We start from the raw sequence: 20,000 nt of genomic DNA, 5'->3' as shown, positions 1-20,000 counted from the left end.
TTTCAGTCTCTAGTATTTAAAATTCTGTACTTTTTTATTCGGATATTCTATTTTCAGCCCAACTTGCTTCTTAATTCTCATATGGAAGTTTTAAATTAGCTCATTTATACTAAACTATAGAGAGAAAGTTACCTATGTTTTTATATTATATATATCATCGCCTAACCATTACCCAATAGATATGACTCCATGAATAATTGCACATTACAAAAATTAGTTAAGAACAGCATACCCATGTAATTCAAAAGTCCCCTTTTTTCTTCATTTCGTTTTTTCTTATTTTTTTCTTATTGTGCTACTGATGAGTACTCTTTGACAACTCAGTTTCTTATTGAATTCCTCATGAATTTATTGTCTTTCAGTGCAAAACGATCGTATAGCAAACTGAATAAAAAATAGTTTACTCCATATTAACATCTAATCTCCTCCATTTACGAAAAATATGAGTGAATTTGTCAAACTTCATTCTACAACTTAAATCATATACTTGTGGCCGATGCCAGCACCGCCTCGACTGGCTTCCGTGCCGGTGGCACATAAAATACACCAATCTGACCGTGGCCGTTGCCAGCCCCGCCTGGCACCTGTGCAGGTGGCACGTAAAAAGCACCCACTACACTCACGGAGTGGTTGGCGTTAGGAAGGGCATCCAGCTGTAGAAACATTGCCAGATTAGACTGGAGCCTGGTGCAGCCTTCTGGCTTCCCAGAACCCCGGTCGAACCGTCCAACCCATGCTAGCATGGAGAACGGACGTTAAACGATGATGATGATGATGATGATGATGATATATGTTTATATATATATAAGTAATAAATATGTATATATATAGGTATATATATATATGTATGTATATATATATATATATATATATATATATATATATAATATATATATATATATACATATATAGTTATTACTTATATATATACATACATATATATATATATATATATATATATATATGTATGTATGTATGTATATATATAATATATATATATATATATATATATATATATATATTATAATTGCAGTGTGAAAGGTGTTTATAAACCATCTAAGAAACACACAAAAACCGTTAGATTCTCTTCAACATTTAAATTTAATTTGTCAAAATATTTTCATAGCTTTGAGACTGTGACCTGTTCACTGACAAAATTCCGTGCAGCACAGAATTCTGTCAGTGAACAGGTCGCAGTCTCAAAGAGGTGAAAATATTTTGACAAATAAAATTTAAATGTTGAAGTGAATCCAATGTGTGTTTTTTAAATGGCTTATAAACACCTGCCATGCTGCAATTGTTTTCATTCCAGCATCCGATCTCAGATCAGGTCACTTGCTATGCAAGTACATCTCCGTAATACATCGATTGGTAATATTGAGTGTCATGGGTCTATTTTAATACTATATCCTTTGATCAATATACCCACTCTATTAACAAATATACAAGTGTCTATTTTCTTAGACAACATGTGCATGTGCAATTTATTCGGGTTTATCCATTGGTCTGTTACACTAAGGTTTCCTCATCTCTAGCCTCTTGAAACAAAGGAGGATTGTCTATGTATCCAGCTATACATCCGGGAGACTCTAGAGAAACAAGTCCTAAATAAGCTGATGCATTCTACTGTTGTATTGAGTACTTCTCCTGTTCAATAGTATCAATAGAAAATACACACATATGTACATGCATGACAGAAAGAGTGAGACAGACAGACTGAGAGAGAAGTGGGGAGAGGGAGAGAGAAAGAGAGAGAGAGAATATAGACCAAGGATTTAGAGGAGTGGATGGATAAATTCATAAGAGTGTGAGAGAAGAGTGACAAATGGTTAGAGATGGAGGTAAAGGTGAATATTATGAATGATAAAAAGACTCCCTTCAATCATGAATGACCATGGGATTTCACCTGGAAAGTTCCCCTCCAAAGCACATGTCCAGGCAAGGTTGCTTGTGACCTGCTCTCATGGTTGTTTGTGGATGACCAGCAGTCGCCCATGCATACCAGCCTCTCCTCTTCATGCCATTGATGTTATGCAAAGGAAAGGCAGAGGCTGATACAGCTTGGCACCAGTGATGTTGCAACTCATTTCTGCAGATGAGTGAACTGGAGCAACATATTGTGTCTTGCTCAAGGACACAACACACAGTCTTGTCCAGGAATCAAACTGACTACTTTATGATTGTGAGTCTGATGTTCTAACCACTGAACCATGCACCTTCTGTGAGTGATGATCAAGGGTGGAAATGTGGTCAATGGTAAACATCAGTTTGGGGAAGAAGGTAAAATAAATAGCTCAGGACAATGGAGGTGATAAGTGGCAGTACCCACCTATATTTCAATTAACTCTGCTGCTTGTGTTTCTAATCAATTAATTCCAGCTTGATAAAGCTTTACAGATTTCAGCAATTGTTCAAATTCAAGAATAGCTGTTCTTACTAGGTTGTGCCATTATAATTGTTGTGAACACCTACATTTCAATCAATGCTACTCCTTACACTTCTATTTAAATAACTGTGTATCAATTTATCTATATATGTATCTATCTTGTGTCTGTGTGTGTGTGTGTGTGAGAGAGAGAGAGAGAGAGATCTTCTTTCAGGTTTCCATCTATCATTACTTGGTCATCTTGGTGCTATAGTAGAAGACCCTTGGCCAAGGTACTGACTGATCCCAAAATCCACATTGTTTGGAAGCTAACTTCTCAACCACACAGCCATACGTGCACTTATGTACAAGTATGTTTATATATGTGTGTATATTATATATATATATATATATATATATATATATATATATATATAGGAAAGAAAACTCAAAATGACCCGTCCTTGTTTTCTTTGTATCGTCTGTCTGGATGTTTTGTTGTCCCTTTTTTTGTATCACCTAACTGCCCGGATGTTTTGCGTTCCTGTCCCATTTTTGTATTTTTATATATATATAAATTAATTGTTATCGCCATATTAATATGGCATTCTTATAGATATAAGAATAATCGCTGCCGCTGGTCAGCTCCATGAGGCCACCACCTTAAGATAGCTATTGATACACGATCTATATCCATTATAACCTTCGAACAAGGGAGGTCAGCCGCTTCACACTGCCAGTCCGACAGCTACAGACGCGTTTCGGGGTATTGCCCCTTGTCAATGTAGCGCAGTCAGACCGCAGGTGTCGCCACTGACGTCTCTGTTTGAAGGTTTATATTTACCTAGTTTCAGTGGAATACATCCACTTGTTTTCAATAATAGAAATATTAAAATTACTAAGTCTCCAGTAAACGCTGCCGTAATCTCTTTTATAGAGACTTAGTAATTTTAATATTTCTATTATTGAAAACAAGTGGATGTATTCCACTGAAACTAGGTAAATATAAACCTTCGAACAGAGACGTCAGTGGCGACACCTGCGGTCTGACTGCGCTACATTGACAAGGGGCAATACCCCGAAACGCGTCTGTAGCTGTCGGACTGGCAGTGTGAAGCGGCTGACCTCCTTTGTTCGAAGGTTATAATGGATACAGATCGTGTATCAATAGCTATCTTAAGGCGGTGGCCTCATGGAGCTGACCAGCGGCAGCGATTATTCTTATATCTATAAGAATGCCATATTAATATGGCGATAACAATTAATTTCCAGTAAACGCTGCCATAATCTCTTTTATAGAGACTTAGTAATTTTAATATTTCTATTATTGAAAACAAGTGGATGTATTCCACTGAAACTAGGTAAATATAAACCTTCGAACAGAGACGTCAGTGGCGACACCTGCGGTCTGACTGCGCTACATTGACAAGGGGCAATACCCCGAAACGCGTCTGTAGCTGTCGGACTGGCAGAGTGAAGCGGCTGACCTTCCTTGTTCGAAGGTTATAATGGATACAGATCGTGTATCAATAGCTATCTTAAGGCGGTGGCCTCATGGAGCTGACCAGCGGCAGCGATTATTCTTATATATATATATATATATATATGTATATATATATAGAGAGAGAAATAGACAGACAAACATGTATACGTATAGGAAAAGATTGTATTGAACAAAAATACCTTGTGTTATTTTGTTTTGTGTTAGTTATGACCAGCTTTGTATCTCATGAGGTTATTAAGATAAGTATCAATTTGGAGTTTTCCAAGGTTCAACAACTGAATAAAAACAATTTTGACAAAATGACAAAAAGAAATCAACCTCTTTTTCAATATTTTTTATTTTTGCTTTATTGTTGGATTTTTTTATCTTTAGGGATTCTCCAAAATGGCTGGAGTCGGCTTTGGATTACAAATAGCAGTCAAATTAGTTCCAAATGTGATTCGAATATTGCGAAAACCAACTCTATTTTTACAGCTTATCTGGCATCAAAATAATCTCAAACTTGGTGCTTTTCTAGGATTATTTTCTACTGTTTTTCGAGTAAGTCCATTTTGTTTTTGCATCTGTTTGTATTGAAATATTTTTTGATAAATTTAAAAATAATTTTATCTAATATTTTAAAATTGTGTTTTTGTACTTTTTCTTTTTGCTTTTAATATTTTATATTCATCAAGGTAGTGGGCTAGCAGAATTGCTTGCATGCCAGGTAAAATGCTTAGCAGCATTTCATCCACATTTATGTTCTGAGTTCAAATTCTTCTGAGGTCGACTTTGCTTTTCGTCCTTTCAGGATTAATAAAATAAGTACCAGTTGAAAACTGGGGTTGACGTAAACTTATTCTCTCCCCTCATATTGCTGGCCTTCCAAAATTTGAAATCAATATCTTGTATTCATCAAGATGGTGAGCTGGCAGAATTGTTAGCATGCTAAGCAAAATTCTTAGTGGCATTTCATTCATCTTTACATTCTCAGTTCAAATTCCAAGGTCAACTTTGCCTTTCATCATTTTTGGGGTTGATAAAATAAGTATCAGTTGAACACTTGGGTCAATGTAATCAACTCAACCCCTTCCCAAAATTGTTGACCTTGTGCCAAAATTTGAAGCCAATATTATTCATCAGTTTTTTTTCTTTTCTTTTTTTTGCTACTAACCTTCACACTGCTTTTTATAATTATGACAAATTAAGTACAAATTCAGATTAGACACTTAATGAGTACAATGATCATATTGTAAATTAAATACTTTGCAACTTCAGGCAATATTTATATATTTATTTTAAAATTTTACTTAGACATTTTTCTAACCCTAAATTTGGTACAATTGAGTTTGCAGATGCAGTTTAATAAAATTAGATATAACCAGATGGAAACTAAAAAGAAGCCCATTGTGTGCGTGTGCGTGTGCATGTGGGCATAGGCATGCTTGTGTGGTAAGAAGTTTGCTTGCCAATCACATAGTTCCAAGTTCAGTCCCACTGCATAGCACCTTGGACAAGTGACTTCTACTTAAGAAGCCTATTGCATATATATATTGGATCATCCCATAAATAATACAGTTTTTCTATACTTCTTTTATTTTTCAAAATTAAGATGAAGTTCATTTTTAATCTAAAATATATTCTCCTTCATTTTCTTCAGTGCTCTTCCATCTGTCTTGTAGACTTGCAAGGCCCCTCTACCAAATTTCACTTGTCCGTGACAAAAAATACTCCTCCACTACTAATCTGATCTCGTCTACAGAATTCATATTTTTTCCATCCAAATGATTTTGAAGACTGCAGAATAAATGATAATCAGATGGGGCAATGTCTGGCAAATATGGTGGGTGGAGCATCATTTTCCATTCAAACTGCTCCAGCCTTTTGAATGTCATCCTTGATGTATATGACCAAGCATTATCTCGATAAAAGAACACCTTTCATCTTGAATCCAAAGATGATTGTTTTTATTCTAGCACAGGTGTTGATGAATGGTTGGAGGACCAAATTCAAGCTTCTCTGCTAGTTTTTCAGCAGTTATGATGGGATTTTGTTCAACCCGGGTTCACAGGACATCCTCGTCAAGCTCTACAGATCCTCCAAGACGAGGCTCATTTTCTAGGCTGTATTTCTGGCTCAGAATTTCTGAAACCGCTGTTGACACTGATTTACACTTATTATGTGATCCCTATGTACTGCATTAAAATTCTTCACACTTTGTTGCCTTTATTGAACTCATAAAGCAAAATATACTGAATATGCTCCTTTCTCACTTCCATTATAACTTTGAAAAAAATAACTGTTAAAATCGAACTGCACTCTTCAAAACTTGCACTAAGAATAACTACAAGGTAAAATTACTCCCTGCTTTTATAGCAAGTTGATGCAGGTAGTTTATCCCATCCCCCTCCGACTTATAGTTCATGCAATTGAAAAAACCGCATTACTTATTGGATGACCCAATGTGTATGTGTATCTCTGTTCCCCACCACCACTTGACAACTGGTGTTGGTGTGTTTACATCCCCATAATTTAGTGGTTCAGCAAAAGAGACTCTATAGAATAATTACCAGGCTAAAAAAAAACAAAAAATAAATACTGGAATTGATTTATTTGACTAAAACTTTTTCAATATGACATTCTAATTTTCAGACAATAGGGTTTCATGTCTGAAGGAAGATTTCATTGTGAGTTCTAGTTGACCATCATTGTCCAAGGGATCAATGTTAGCTTGTCTGACATAGGTTAAAGCTACGTAGTTCTGGGGTTTTATTTTGGTTTTTTGGTGGGATCCTTTTTAGTGGGGTAGTTGGAAGAGGTAGGGCAATATTTATAACATTTTCAGAGCTTTTTAAACAGGACAAATGCAGAGAGAAATTTATTCTGTGACTAGAGGTGTGATACAAATGCTTTCAACAAAGTCATCACCACTGAAGGCAGCAAAGTATCATCAAATCATCATCCCTGAAAGGATGAAAGACACTGTCATCCTCAACGGAATTTGAACTCAGAATGTAAAGATGGACTGCTAAGCATTTTGCCTGGCATGCTAATGATTCTGCTAGCTCACCGCCTTCTTAATGATAACTGTAATAATAATGATCATTTCAAATTTTGGCACAAGACCAACAATTCCAGTGAGAGGGTAAGTCAATTACATTGACTCTGCTATCCAAATGATACTTATTTTATCAACCCCGAAAGGATGAAAGGCAAAGATGACCTCAGCAGAATTTGAACTCAGAATGTAAAGACAGACGAAATCTCACTAAGCATTTTACCCAGAATACTAACAATTCTGCCAGCTCACCACTTTGATAATAATAATAATAATAACAATTTTTTTCATCTACAGCCACTAGGCCTGAAATTTGCAGGGAAGGGATTTAGTCAATTACATTGATTCTAGTGCTCAACTGGCATTCTAACAACTCTGTCAGTTCACTGCCTTAACAACAACAATAATAATCCTTTCTACTACAGGCACATGGCCTGAAATTTGGAGGAGGAGACTAGTTAATAACATTGACCCCAGTGTTTAAACTGGTACTTAATTTATTAACCCTGAAAGGATGAAAGGCAAAGTTGACCTTGGTGGAATTTGAACTCAGAACATGAAGACAGATGAAACGCCACTAAGCATTTTGTCCGGCAATTCTGCTAGCTCGCTGCCTTAACAATAACAATAATAATAATCCTTTCTATTAATAGCATGAGGCCTGAAATTTTGGGAGAGAGTATTAGTCAATTACATCAACCCCAGTGTTTAACTGGTACTTAATTTATCAACCCTGAAAGGATGAAAGGCAAAGTTGACCGTGGCAGAATTTGAACTCAGAACATAGCCACAGGTGAAATATCACTAAGCAATTCATCCAGCATGCTAGCAATTCTGCTAGGTCACCACCTTAACAATAATAATAATAACCCTTTCTACTAAAGGCATAAGGCCTGAAATTTTGTGAGAGGGGACTAGTCAATTACATTGTTCCCAGTGTTTCACTGGTACTTAAGTTTTGGACCCCAAAAGGATGAAAGATAAAGTTAACCTCGGCAGAATTTGAACTCAGAACATAAAGATGGACAAAATGCTGCTAAGCATTTTGCCAGGTATGCTAACGATTCTGCCAGTTTGCTGCCTTAACAATAACTGTAATAATAGTAATAAAAATAATAATTATAATAAAAAGAATTATTTGATCAGATTGCTATGACAAATTTGGGCAAATATTACTATTTCTTTCTTTCTTTACTTAGCATAATTTTGGGTTCTCAATATTGTTTTGTGTAGATTATGTTCAAAGGTTAATCAAATACTGATTAAAGGCTAAAGGCTACAGTCTTGTTTTTGAGAGATATTTCAAGAAATCATTCTGTAAACAATCTATGAAAAGACAATGATTTTTATTTATTCTATGTTTATTTTTTATTTTTCCTTTTTACTTTTTCAGGGTTCAAACTGTGCCTTGCGGTGGCTTCGACAAAAAGATAGCAGTGTAAATGGGTTTGTGGCAGGGTTTTTAGCTGGTTGGTCCATGCTGTGTTACAAAAGTTCTACTTTGGCACTTTATTCAGCTATGAAGCTACTTCAGGTAATATTTATTATTTACTATATATCATAATTACAGCAGAAATGCTGATCATACTAATTACACTGTGTAACACAATTTTTGTCCTTGGGTAGCAACTGTTATTTCTTATTTGCTTACTTCTAGAATGTTTGAAAAATGGCTAATATTTCTGCCAAGCTTTGCTTTCCTCAGACTTGTCTCCACTTGGACAGCTAGAAGTAAGCTGAACTGTTGAGCTTACAATCTCTGTGTTTATACTGCTATGTTTTCCAGAACGCTCTAGAAATTCTTGAAACTTTTAGAAAGTTCTTGAAACTTCTAGAAAGTTCTAGAAAATTTTGCTTAGCAACTCAGCATTGAATCTGTCTGAAATGTAATGGAAAATAGGTCAGTTTCAAAACATTGATGTCCAGATCACAAAAGCAAAGTTTAAAGGGAATAGTAGACATTTCCCTTGATTTCTAGAGAGAAGGAAATAGGAAATAACACTTACTGACCAAAGACAAAATAGATAGATAGATAGACTTTGCTAAAAGATATTTTTCCAAGATGCCACATTATTAGAACTGAACCTAGGCCTTCATAATTGCAAAATAAACTTCTTACAAGTAACATATCTCTATACAATTTTAACAACAGTGTTGAAATTCACTTCTATAACCAATGTCAATACTGTGGAATTCATGAATAGTGATTTATTACTTGCTCTGCTGACTTCATCAAACTGTTTCTCTTTAATACACTAGCATACTGTCCAGGAGAAGTCTTGTCTCTACTTTAGTTAACATTATGGAAACTAGGTAGGACAGTGAGCTGGCAAAATCATTAGCACACTGGGCAAAACGCTTAGTGGTATTTTGTCCAGCTCTTTGAATTCTGAGTTCAAATTCCGCCAAGTTGACTTTGACTTTCATCCGTCCAGTGTCAGTAAACTAAGTATTAGTTGACCACTGGAGTCGATGTAATTGATTTACCCCTCCCATGAAACTGCTGGTCTTGTGCCAAAATTTGAAACCAATATTATGTAAATCAAGTAAAAAAAAAAATGAATGTAGATCCCAGTGAGTCAGAAAGAGCCTGTAAGAACGATAGTTCAGAATGAGCATGTAAGACGATTGAAAACCATTTACCAGTTAAGTGTCTATGATATAAGTTACTTAATATCTGTATCGCAAAGTGCTTAGTAACATTTTGTCCGTCTTTACGTTTTAAACTCAAATACCACTAAGGTGATCTTTGCTTTTCATTCTTTCGGACTTGATAAAATAAGCACCAGTTGAACCCTGGGATTGATGTAATCGACTTAGCCTAACCTTCAAAATTGCTGGCCTTGTGCCAAAATTTGAGACCAATATTTGTATTGTCAATTCCATGATTTTTTCAGCATGAGTTATTTCCCTTACCTTTAATTCGTTCAATGGTGTGTCTTCGTGTTCGTGTAAATAACATCACAAATTTGTACATACAAACACACTCATAGCACTATACAGTATGTGCCATGCGGGTTTCCATTTAGATGTAAATGAATAAATTATATTTCTTCACAAAACTGTTGACAAAACAGAAAGATATTGTATGAATAGGATATGATATGCTGTTGAGCTTATATCTTTTCCTGTTTTTCCTTTTTTAACAGGTACTCTATTTCAAAGGGGTTGAAAAAAAAGCAGTCCCTCATATACACTGGGCAGATATTTTTCTGTACACACTTTCAACTGCCTTCATCTTCCATGTTGTAAGTGAATATTATTTGTTCTTATTTTCATTTTCATTTTACACTAGCAGAGATAGGCAGTCCTGTTCGGGATTAAAATGGCATAGTTTTTTTTTTTTTTTTTTTTAATTGTTTCAGTCATTTGAGCGCGACTATGCTTGAGCACCTCCTTTTAGTTGAAGAAATCGACACCTGGACTTATTCTCTGTAAGCCTGATGCTTAATCTATCCATATTTTCTGCCAACCCGTTAAGTTACAGGGATGTAACCAACAATAGTTTCTAAGTAATGGTGGCAGTAACAAACACAAACAAATACACACACATAATATATATTTATATGCATATATATATGCATATATATATATATATATATATGCATATATATATATATATATATATATATGCATATATATATATATATATATATATATATATGCATATATATATAGGACATACTTCGTTCAGTTTCTGTCAACTAATTTCACTGACATGGCTTTGGTCAACACAAGGCTGTAGCAGAAGACACTTGCTCAGGGACTCAATCTGGAACCATGTGGTTGGCAAGCAAGCTTCTTACTACACAGCCACACCTGTGCCTATTTGTATATATATAAATATACATATATTCATATACATATCTCTTACACTGTATTACATGTCAAAAGTGAAACAATAACATCTCTATTAATACTTTCACTATTATATGGTTTCAATTTCAATTACTTTCAATATGTATTTATATGCATGTTTATATATATATATCTTTGTGTATTTATTTCATGTTTAAATGTTGATCACTACCATTGACTGCATTTCAAAATAACCATGTTCTTATCATAGATTTAATGTTCTCGTTGTATTTCAGAAAAACTAAATATATAGCACCCATGAATTGTTGGTGTCACTGCCGGTGAATCATATTCGTGATCATTGTCAGTGTATTATAAATGGCACCTGTGCTGGTGGCATGTAAAAGCACCTGGTGTGGTTGATGTTAGGGAGGGCATTCAGCTGTGGAAACCATGCCAAATGATATCAAAGTCAAGGTAGCCATTTAAAACACACATAATAGTATTATGTATTAAGTAATAATGTAAACGCATTATAATATGGAGTGCCTTGCTCAACGATACACTGCACCATCTGGACCAAGAATCAAACCCATGACTTTACTCTTGTTAGCTAGAGATGGATTCTTAGGTTAATATATATATATATATAATTTATTTAACGCAGGATTTAAATGTGAGCTACTTTAAGTTTCATGCTCTGTTAGTACAGTAATCAGGCAAGTTTGTATAGTGTGCTGTGTACCATCGAGCTATCTTTCAGGTTTAAAATGATATTAATCTCTCGTGGGATGGAGTAATTTTTGTGGATCCCACAAATAATGGAACAGTACACTGTGTGTGTGTGTGTGTGTGTGTGTGTGTGTGTGTGCATGCGTGCATGCATGAATTAATGAGTTTTCTTTAAGTTTACGTTCTTGTGAATTCAAGCCAGTTGCTGTGTGTGTGTGTTTATTAATAATGTATATTATGAAATAATATTTTATTGTGTCTGGGGAGAGCCATTCTCTTTTAGTGCCTTATTAATTTATCACACTCACTGGAATCATTTCCACTCATTTACATTTCATCGACTATTGAAAAAGTTTCAAGTCCCATTGAAAATTTTAGTAAAAAATAACAAATAAATGAGCGGAAATCAGATCGGTGAGAGTGTTAAATTAATATGGCACTAAAAGAGAATGACTCTCCCCAGGCACAATAAAATATGTTTCGCAAATTCACATAAAGGATCTTGCAAACCAAATACAAAAATTATGAAGTAATGAGGTATTAAAACTTAATCATGTAAAATATGAAACATACTGAACTTAAATATCTAAAACAAAGATGAATATAGTCTACTCTTGAACTCTCTTTCAACAAGATTGTTAGATTCAAAATTCCTTTTACAGCACATATGTGTATTTACCAACAGCGACGTGAGATATTCCTCATCTACTATAATAATACTCTCGTGGTTTTCTCCATCACAACATATGAATGAGAAAGGAGGGGTGATAGATGAATAAGGAAGGAAGGGGTGATGGCAAACTGGTGGGATGGTGAACATTCAACGCTGAAAAGAAAACTCAAACAGTGTTTCAACTCTGTGTGTTTGTATGTGTGTGCGTGCGTGCGTGTACAAGGGAAATATGTTAATGTATGTGAACATTGACAAGTGTATTAATTTGATTTACTATCCATATCTTTATATAAAATACTACAATTAGACGTCGTTCTTGACGGCACGGGCTCAGCTAGTGTATGTATATATATATTGTAACAAATGATTGTTACGTTATAGTATTCTACTCGTTTCCCGATATATAACGCTTTACTTATTCTTCCCCTTCTATACACATCACCCAAGCAATCCATTTCATTTAGTATCCATTTAGAGTTATTTCCCTTACATCCGTAACTTTTTAGCCTTTGCTGAAACATCTATTTCTTGCAATATCTTCCATTCCAAGCCTTTCTTTCCATTTCCCTCTCTCCTCCCTACCTTTTTCTTTATTACATTGCCTCGCTGTTTCTATTTATTTTTTATCTTCCTTTCAGCCTTCTTGTTTTAAATCAAATCTGCCCTTTTCTTTCAAAAATATTTCATGTATGAATCTGTCTTTCTTGATACGTTTTCTGCTCCCCCTTTCTATACTAGCTGCTGGTAAGCAACGATACACAATGTCAAATATAAATTTTCGCTGTCAGTCTTTTTTTCGTCTTCTTTCTCAGTCTTTGTAGTTTTGCTTCTTCTTTTCCTATTTTCTTTTTGTCTTCTTCTATTTTTAAGATTAATAATTGCTTTTGTAAACATTTTATAAACTATTTCAGTATTTTCATGCTATATAATCTAATTTTATTTTATATTATACATACTTTATAATTTAAACTACGTATGTGTGTGTGTGTGTGTGTATGTATGTAGTTAAAAAAAAACATATCCGAAAGAAGCACACTTCAAAAAATAGAGCAGTAATTATTACAACAAAATATTATGTAGTCACCCAACAGTGAAGAGAGATTGCATGCATCTATGTTCCTCATCTGTCTACTATAATAACTCTGTGTTTTATTCCGTCACAACATATGAATAAGAAAGGAAGGGGTGATGGCAAACTGGTGGGATGGTGAACATTCAACGCTGACAAAAAATCAAACTCTATATAAAATTTTATTGTGTGTGTGTATACATATCTTTTATCTGTTTCAGTCATTAGACTGTGGCCATGCTGGGGCACAGCTTTGAAGAACTTTCAGTCGCATGAATCGAACCCCTACTTTTTTTAAAGCCTGGTAGTTATTCTATCGGTCTCTTTTTGTCGAACCGCTAGTTTTCGGGAGACGTAAACAAACCAACACTGGTAGTCAAGTGATAGTGGGGGACAATCACAGACATAAAGGTACACACACACACACATGTACGACAGGATTCTTTCAGTTTCTGTCAACCAAATCCACTCACAAAGCTTTGGTCGGCCCGAAGCTATAGTACAAGGTACTTGCAAATACACAGTGGGATTGAACCTGGAACCTTGTGGTTATGTATACATCCACTTATCTCCTCACTTATTTCTCTATCAGTCATTCCTCTTTTTCTTTCGCCCACCATAGGACTTATGTTTAAGCTACTGGTTCAGAGCTGCTTGTACCCAATACGCTCTGCCTACATCCTTTCTGTTCTGCCAGTCACTCTCCCTCACGTTACCTCTACTGACACCCATCTCTCTGTCTCCCCAATCATTCTGTTTTTACCATCTTGTGTGTGTGTGTCCGTCCTTAACTTAGTGGTTCGACAAAAGAATTCAACAGGTTTTAAAAATAAGCCTTGGTGGGGTCGATACATTCGACTAAAAGTCCTTCAAGGTGGTGCCCCAGTATAGCCGCACTCTAATGACTGAAATAAATAAAAGACAAAAGATATGAAATTATAAAATATAGTTAGAGCAACTCAATGCTAAGTTGTTTCGAGTAATTCAACACTTCGTATTCCCTAGCACGGAATTTTGTCAGTGAACAGGTCACGGTTTCAAAGCGACGAAAATATTTTGACAAATTTAATTTAAATGTTGGAGTGAATCTAACGGTTTTTGTGTGTTTATAAATGGCTTATAAACACCTTCCAAGCTGCATTTTTAATTTTATAATAATTTTAACCCTTTAGCGTTCAGATTACTCTGAGAAACGAAATACATGTGTATTCACACTGTTTTGAATTAATTTGACATTATGTCGTACCTTCAGGATTTTAGTGATGTTTATTTTTACAATGGCATTGTCGGCTAGGTTTGAGGTGCCAATTACGGCTGGTTTAAATGCTAGATGGTTAGTTTTCTTTAAATTTCCAATATGGTATGAAAGGCGAAGAAATTCTTTGTTTATTAATTGAACTACGAAGCTGAATACTTAACTTCCCGTGTGTTTCATTCATAAATAACTGTTGTAGATTTAGGTGTCAAGTAACTCATAAATATGTTTTCTCTGTTCATTTTCCGTATAAATTATCTTGTACACTATATTTTACAGCATCTTTGTAAACCTATTACATTTTCTATTTAGAATACTATTTTTACTTTTATCTCACGGTTCTTTTAGTCACATTTTTTATCAGCTGTTTATCATAGTTATTGCCCTTTAACCAATAACTTGCGTTTTGTCCCTTTACTGTTTTTATTTAACAGCGACATCTAGCAAGGCCAGATGTCAACTGTTGGCTCTCACTCTCTATCATCATTATCATCGTTTAACGTCCGTTTTCCATGCTAGCATGGGTTGGACGGTTCGACTGGGGTCTGGGAAGCCAGGAGGCTGCACCAGGCTCCAGTCTGATCTGGAAGTGTTTCTACAGCTGGATACCCTTCCTAACACCAACCACTCCATGAGTGTAGTGGATGCTTTTTTACGTGCCACCAGCACAGGGGCCAGAGGCAACGTCCACGATCAGTTGGTGCTTTTTACGTGCCACCGGCACAGAAACCAGTCAAGGCGGCGCGGGTATCGGCCCCTTTCAGATGGTATTTTTCACGTGCCACTGGCATGGGTAACACAACTACAATCTCCATTTGATTTTCATTTTGACGTTGATGTACTTGACTCAATAGGTCTCCCCAAGCACAGCAGGTCACCCTACGATCCAAGGTACTTTTGAATGGGCTGGGGCTGGTTATGCAATGTATACATATATGTGTATATAGCTTCGTATTGTATGGTATAGTGTTTCTGAGTGAGTATATACCTACAAAATTCTCAGCCTAGAAGAAGTATGTATGCAAATCAAATATTGTTTTCAGTATGTTAATCTAACTATTGTTCTCATATACAGGCTATCTTTGAACCCCATAACCTCCGTCCAAGCTACTGGAAATTTTTGCTGCGAGTCACAAACAACAAGTAAGCAATGTAGTTTACCTTTCATTTATTCATTTTTTAAAAGTTCCTTTCCGTTTCTCCTGATTGAGTAAGTATACTAAGTGTGTGTGTATACATACAGACGTGCACTCACACACACACGTGCACACACATACAGCAAAATCAATAAAAAATGTACAATGAACTTGGTATGGGAAGTTGAAAATGCATCAACATCACAAAATCCTTCTTCAGGGAAAAGTCTACAAGAGACGAATTAAAGGGAGACAACTGGCTGCAACTGCTCTATCTTGTAGCATTTCTTGTCCACATTTGAAGCTCACATATTTCAGTATTCCATGTTAGTTGTAGCCAGTTTTTCTAATATAAAGGATTAAAATTCTGCTATCTCTCATTATTCTCTCTCTCCTTTCATCTTTTCCACTGAAGAAGGACACCATCCGAAATGTTGGATTCTTCACTCAGCAGGACAATTTCACTTTTATTGATTTTACTACATATAAGCTTTGCTGATGCAAACTAATGCCTGTCTTTGTGATCATGTATATATATATGCATAAACACATGCACGTGCACAAACACACACACACACACGTGTATATGTGTGTGTTTGTGTGTGTGTGTGTATATATATATATATATATATATATATATATATATATATATAACAAGGGGGAAAATGAGTATTAGAAACAGCTGTAATTTGAATTTTGCAATAACAAAGGTATGTGTAAAGACCATTGTTTATGCCTTGTCTGCTGGCATCAAAAGTCTGATGAAGTCGGCCACAACTTCATATGTGAACAAGAAATGCTACAAGATAGAGCAGTTTCAACCATTTATTTTTGAAACTTAGCTGTTGTCTGTCTCCCATTAATTTGTCTCCAGTCAACTTTTCCCTGAAGAAGGATTTTATGAAGATGATGTATTTTCAACTCCCCATACCAAGTTCATTGTACATTTTTTATCGATTTTACTGGGTATATATATATATATATATATATATATATATAAGTGATTTGGATATCTTGCATGTGTTGACTTCATCAAACTTATGATGTCAGCAATCAGTGCAACTTCAAAATTGCAGTCAATGTTTTCTTTGTAAAAGTAAATATAATACTCTATTTAAATGTATTGAGTGGCCATTCAAATTATTGTTTAACTTGGGTCAATACATAATACCAAACAAAGTGTGGGGTTTTTTTTTTAATTTCTTGGTTAATTAGAAAGTTATATTTATTTAGAATGGTAATTATAAGTGTCTGAAATACATCTGAACACCTTCTGCCCAATATGTGCCATCTTTTCAGTCTTGACACCCAAGGCTCATCCATTATTAATCATAAGCTTCTCTGGTATCAAAGTACCTCACATAAGCAAAAAGTTTTTTCATACTCCAGGCTAATTCCATATTCTCTTTTCCCCTGTATATGTAGCAGTAACAACTTTAGTTTGATTGCTTTAAATTACATTTCAAGCATATAAACGTTGTGAAGGCAACCTTTTCCACCCAAGTTACAATGCAGTTATACTCCCATCAGCTAAGCTTTTCTTACAACCTCTGATATATCCTTTACTTTCGGTAGCCTTATATTACTACTGAATTTCATTAATAGCTAAAATCTCTCCTAACATCATGAAGAAATAGAGAAATGATATTTCTCAGTTATAGTGAAGGACAAGACATCTGGGAAGTTTGGTACTTTGAAACAAACTGTATCTGAAAAAGATGCCCTGAATACACAGAACAGAGGTGAACTCTACAAATCATAGGAAAGGTAGCCCATTTAGGAGATTAATAACTCATATTTAAAATGAGTGAAATGAGAATGATGTGAACTCTCCCTATCACAGCACATTGGGAAATGAAAATAGCTATGATGGAGGACATTCCAGTTGTGACTATCCTATCTTTTTTCATATTTTAGAAACCATTATCCAGTATATCCTTTACTTAATATAGCAAGGGATATTTGAGCTGCTATTTCCTGTAAGTCAAACAATCGTGTTGAAGTTCTCTTGCTGAACAGTAACACCAGCTATCATGTATTGTTTGGTTGCAATGTAGCAGACCAGGCAGTACTACTCTCATCTGCCAGACTCTACCCCACTACCTAGTTTCTCATTCCTAGACTAAGTGCGTTTTGTGTACTTTGATGTACTTCTTAAAAACAAACGGCACATTGTATAATTTAATGATCATGGATTGCCTGCTCATTAGAAAAATGACCATATGGTCACGGCTGGCATGACTTTGATCATAAGTTTTCTCAATTAAAAAATGATATCAGGCAAAACAACACCTGTCAAATTCTGCTATACATTTAACTAATTGTAAATAGTGTAGTCACTTGGCTTAGTGGTTAGGGTTTTTGGCTCATGATAATAAGGTCATGAGTTCAATTCACAGTAGCACGTTGTGTCCTTAAGCAAGACACTTTATTTCGTGTTCCTCCAGTCCACCCAGCTGGCAAAATTTTTAGTACCTGTAATTCAGTGGGCCAGAATTGTCACATTTTGTGTCACTCTAAATCTCACTAAAAACTACATTAAGGGTACCTGTATCTGTTGAGTGTTCAGGCACTTGCACATGAATTTTATGAGCAGGCTGACTCTTTGATCAGACAAACTGGGGCCCTCTCCATCATAACCAACTGAGTACCAGTGTTATGTTGTCACATCTCTCCCCGTTCTATGTAGGGTTTTTAACTACCAGCTGGTTAGAACTCTACTCTGATTGTCAAAGCCTTTTTAAAAACTAACTCCTCTAAATTTTTTCTATTCTTTAACGTCATCATTGTTTTTTTGGTTTTTTTCAGGCTTGGAGAAATCAACAGACAAATATTAAATGCTTTTCAAACTAAGGCTTCTGAATTACTTCCCGATTTCTGGCCAAATTATAATCCTGCCTTTACCAATTTAATAAAGCCTGACCATTTAGCTCATTAATTAACCAATTGTCAACAGATGTCAATGAATATTCTAGATTTTCAAGATATTTCTATAAAAAATGTTTTGTTGTGGGAAAAAGAAAATAATTATTCCCTAATTATTTCAGGTGGGATCAGGATCCTGAGTTTGTTCATCTAATTAAACCTGATCATTGAACTAATTATTACTTTGCTACAACTAAAAATATCACAGTATTTTTCTGAATTTATCACACACACTCACACACACACATTAGTGACATCATAAAAAATTTGTAAATTTTCAAGAGAACATGAAATAATTATTTTTTTGGAATAGTGACTCTTGAAGCATACATAAACCATACAGAATGTAAATATTGAGAGGAAAATCCTTTTTTGGAAAGAAAAAGTTGAATGCCAACCATGAAACTTGAACCCACATCTCCTGTAAACATGACAGTGAGAATCATATGTTGTTGACGAGTAACCTTTGAGTTTTTAATCCAAAATGGTTTTCAAGCAAGTACTTTCATGCTGTTTTTTTATAGTTCTATGTGTGCTTTGAGATCTCCTGTTCCAAATATATATTAGTTTTAGTGAATGGGAGAGGAAAGTAATAATGCCATAGAAGAGTATTTTAGCTGATCAAGTAGATTGCTAATCTAGAGTTTAGTTCAATGCATATTTGGTTCCTGATGAACTCACTGCAAATCAAGAAACTCCAGAGTAACAGGCAACAAGATCAGCCAAAATGAATTATATATGGGTATACATACATTAATAAATATATATATATAATATATAGATAGATAGATAGACAGAATATATATATATATATATATATATATATATATATATTATAGGAGACCCCCTTTGGTCATTATGACCATGGGATTGCCCCTAGAAAGTTACCCTCCGAAGCACAATTCAGGGCAAGATTGTTTGTGGAAAGCTGGCAGTCACTCATGCATACTCATGCATACTCCCCCTTCATGCCACTGATGTTATCCAAGGGAAAGGAAAGGCTGATACAGCTTGGCACCAATGATGTCGCAACTCATTTCTACATCTGAGTTAGCTGGAGCAACATGAAATAAAGTGTCTTGCTCAAGAATACAACACACAGCCCAGTCCAGGAATCGAACATACAACCTTACGATCGTAACCTCTATGCTCTAACCACTAAGCCAAGCGCCTTCACACACACACACATATATATAGGTATGAATCTGTATATATGTATATACATGTGTATGTATGTGTGTATATATATATATATATGTACATATATATATGAACACATGAGTATTTGAGTTCATGTGTGTGTTTGTGTGTATATATGTGTATGCATGTACCTGTACAATGTACAATGAGGAGGAAGTTATATTGCAACTTAAACTCACCATGATTACAAAGCTGCAAGCTAGCTTTCATTACTTCTAGTATAAAAATTTTACATCACCTATGCCCTTATTACCCTTCAAAAATGCATGGTGGGACTCCTTATTTCACTCTGTTCTATTATTCATA

The 20,000-nt window shown here is 35.1% G+C and overlaps 1 protein-coding gene and 1 long non-coding RNA gene across 2 annotated transcripts in view; one reads left to right on the top strand and one right to left on the bottom strand.

Annotated features, from left to right (window-relative positions):
• LOC115217359 (transmembrane protein 135-like) overlaps positions 1-18,581 on the top strand; it is a 631,865-nt gene extending 613,284 nt beyond the window's left edge. Inside the window, exons 9-13 of the mRNA XM_029787031.2 lie at positions 4,242-4,409; positions 8,300-8,440; positions 10,056-10,154; positions 15,509-15,576; positions 18,378-18,581. Of these exons, the coding sequence (XP_029642891.1) occupies positions 4,242-4,409; positions 8,300-8,440; positions 10,056-10,154; positions 15,509-15,576; positions 18,378-18,507 (606 nt within the window). The 3' untranslated portion in view covers positions 18,508-18,581. The remainder of the gene's footprint in view (positions 1-4,241; positions 4,410-8,299; positions 8,441-10,055; positions 10,155-15,508; positions 15,577-18,377) is intronic.
• Positions 10,024-11,441, bottom strand: LOC118763161. Its single transcript, XR_004998921.1, has 3 exons — positions 11,368-11,441; positions 10,770-10,775; positions 10,024-10,034 (listed from the first exon to the last, which is right to left on the bottom strand). It is a non-coding gene; the product is annotated as an uncharacterized LOC118763161 (long non-coding RNA).
• Positions 18,582-20,000: the final 1,419 nt, after the last annotated feature.

Source organism: Octopus sinensis, linkage group LG1, assembly GCF_006345805.1.
Source record: "Octopus sinensis linkage group LG1, ASM634580v1, whole genome shotgun sequence".
Lineage (NCBI taxonomy): Eukaryota > Metazoa > Mollusca > Cephalopoda > Octopoda > Octopodidae > Octopus > Octopus sinensis.
This window is presented reverse-complemented; position numbering and strand designations above follow the sequence as displayed.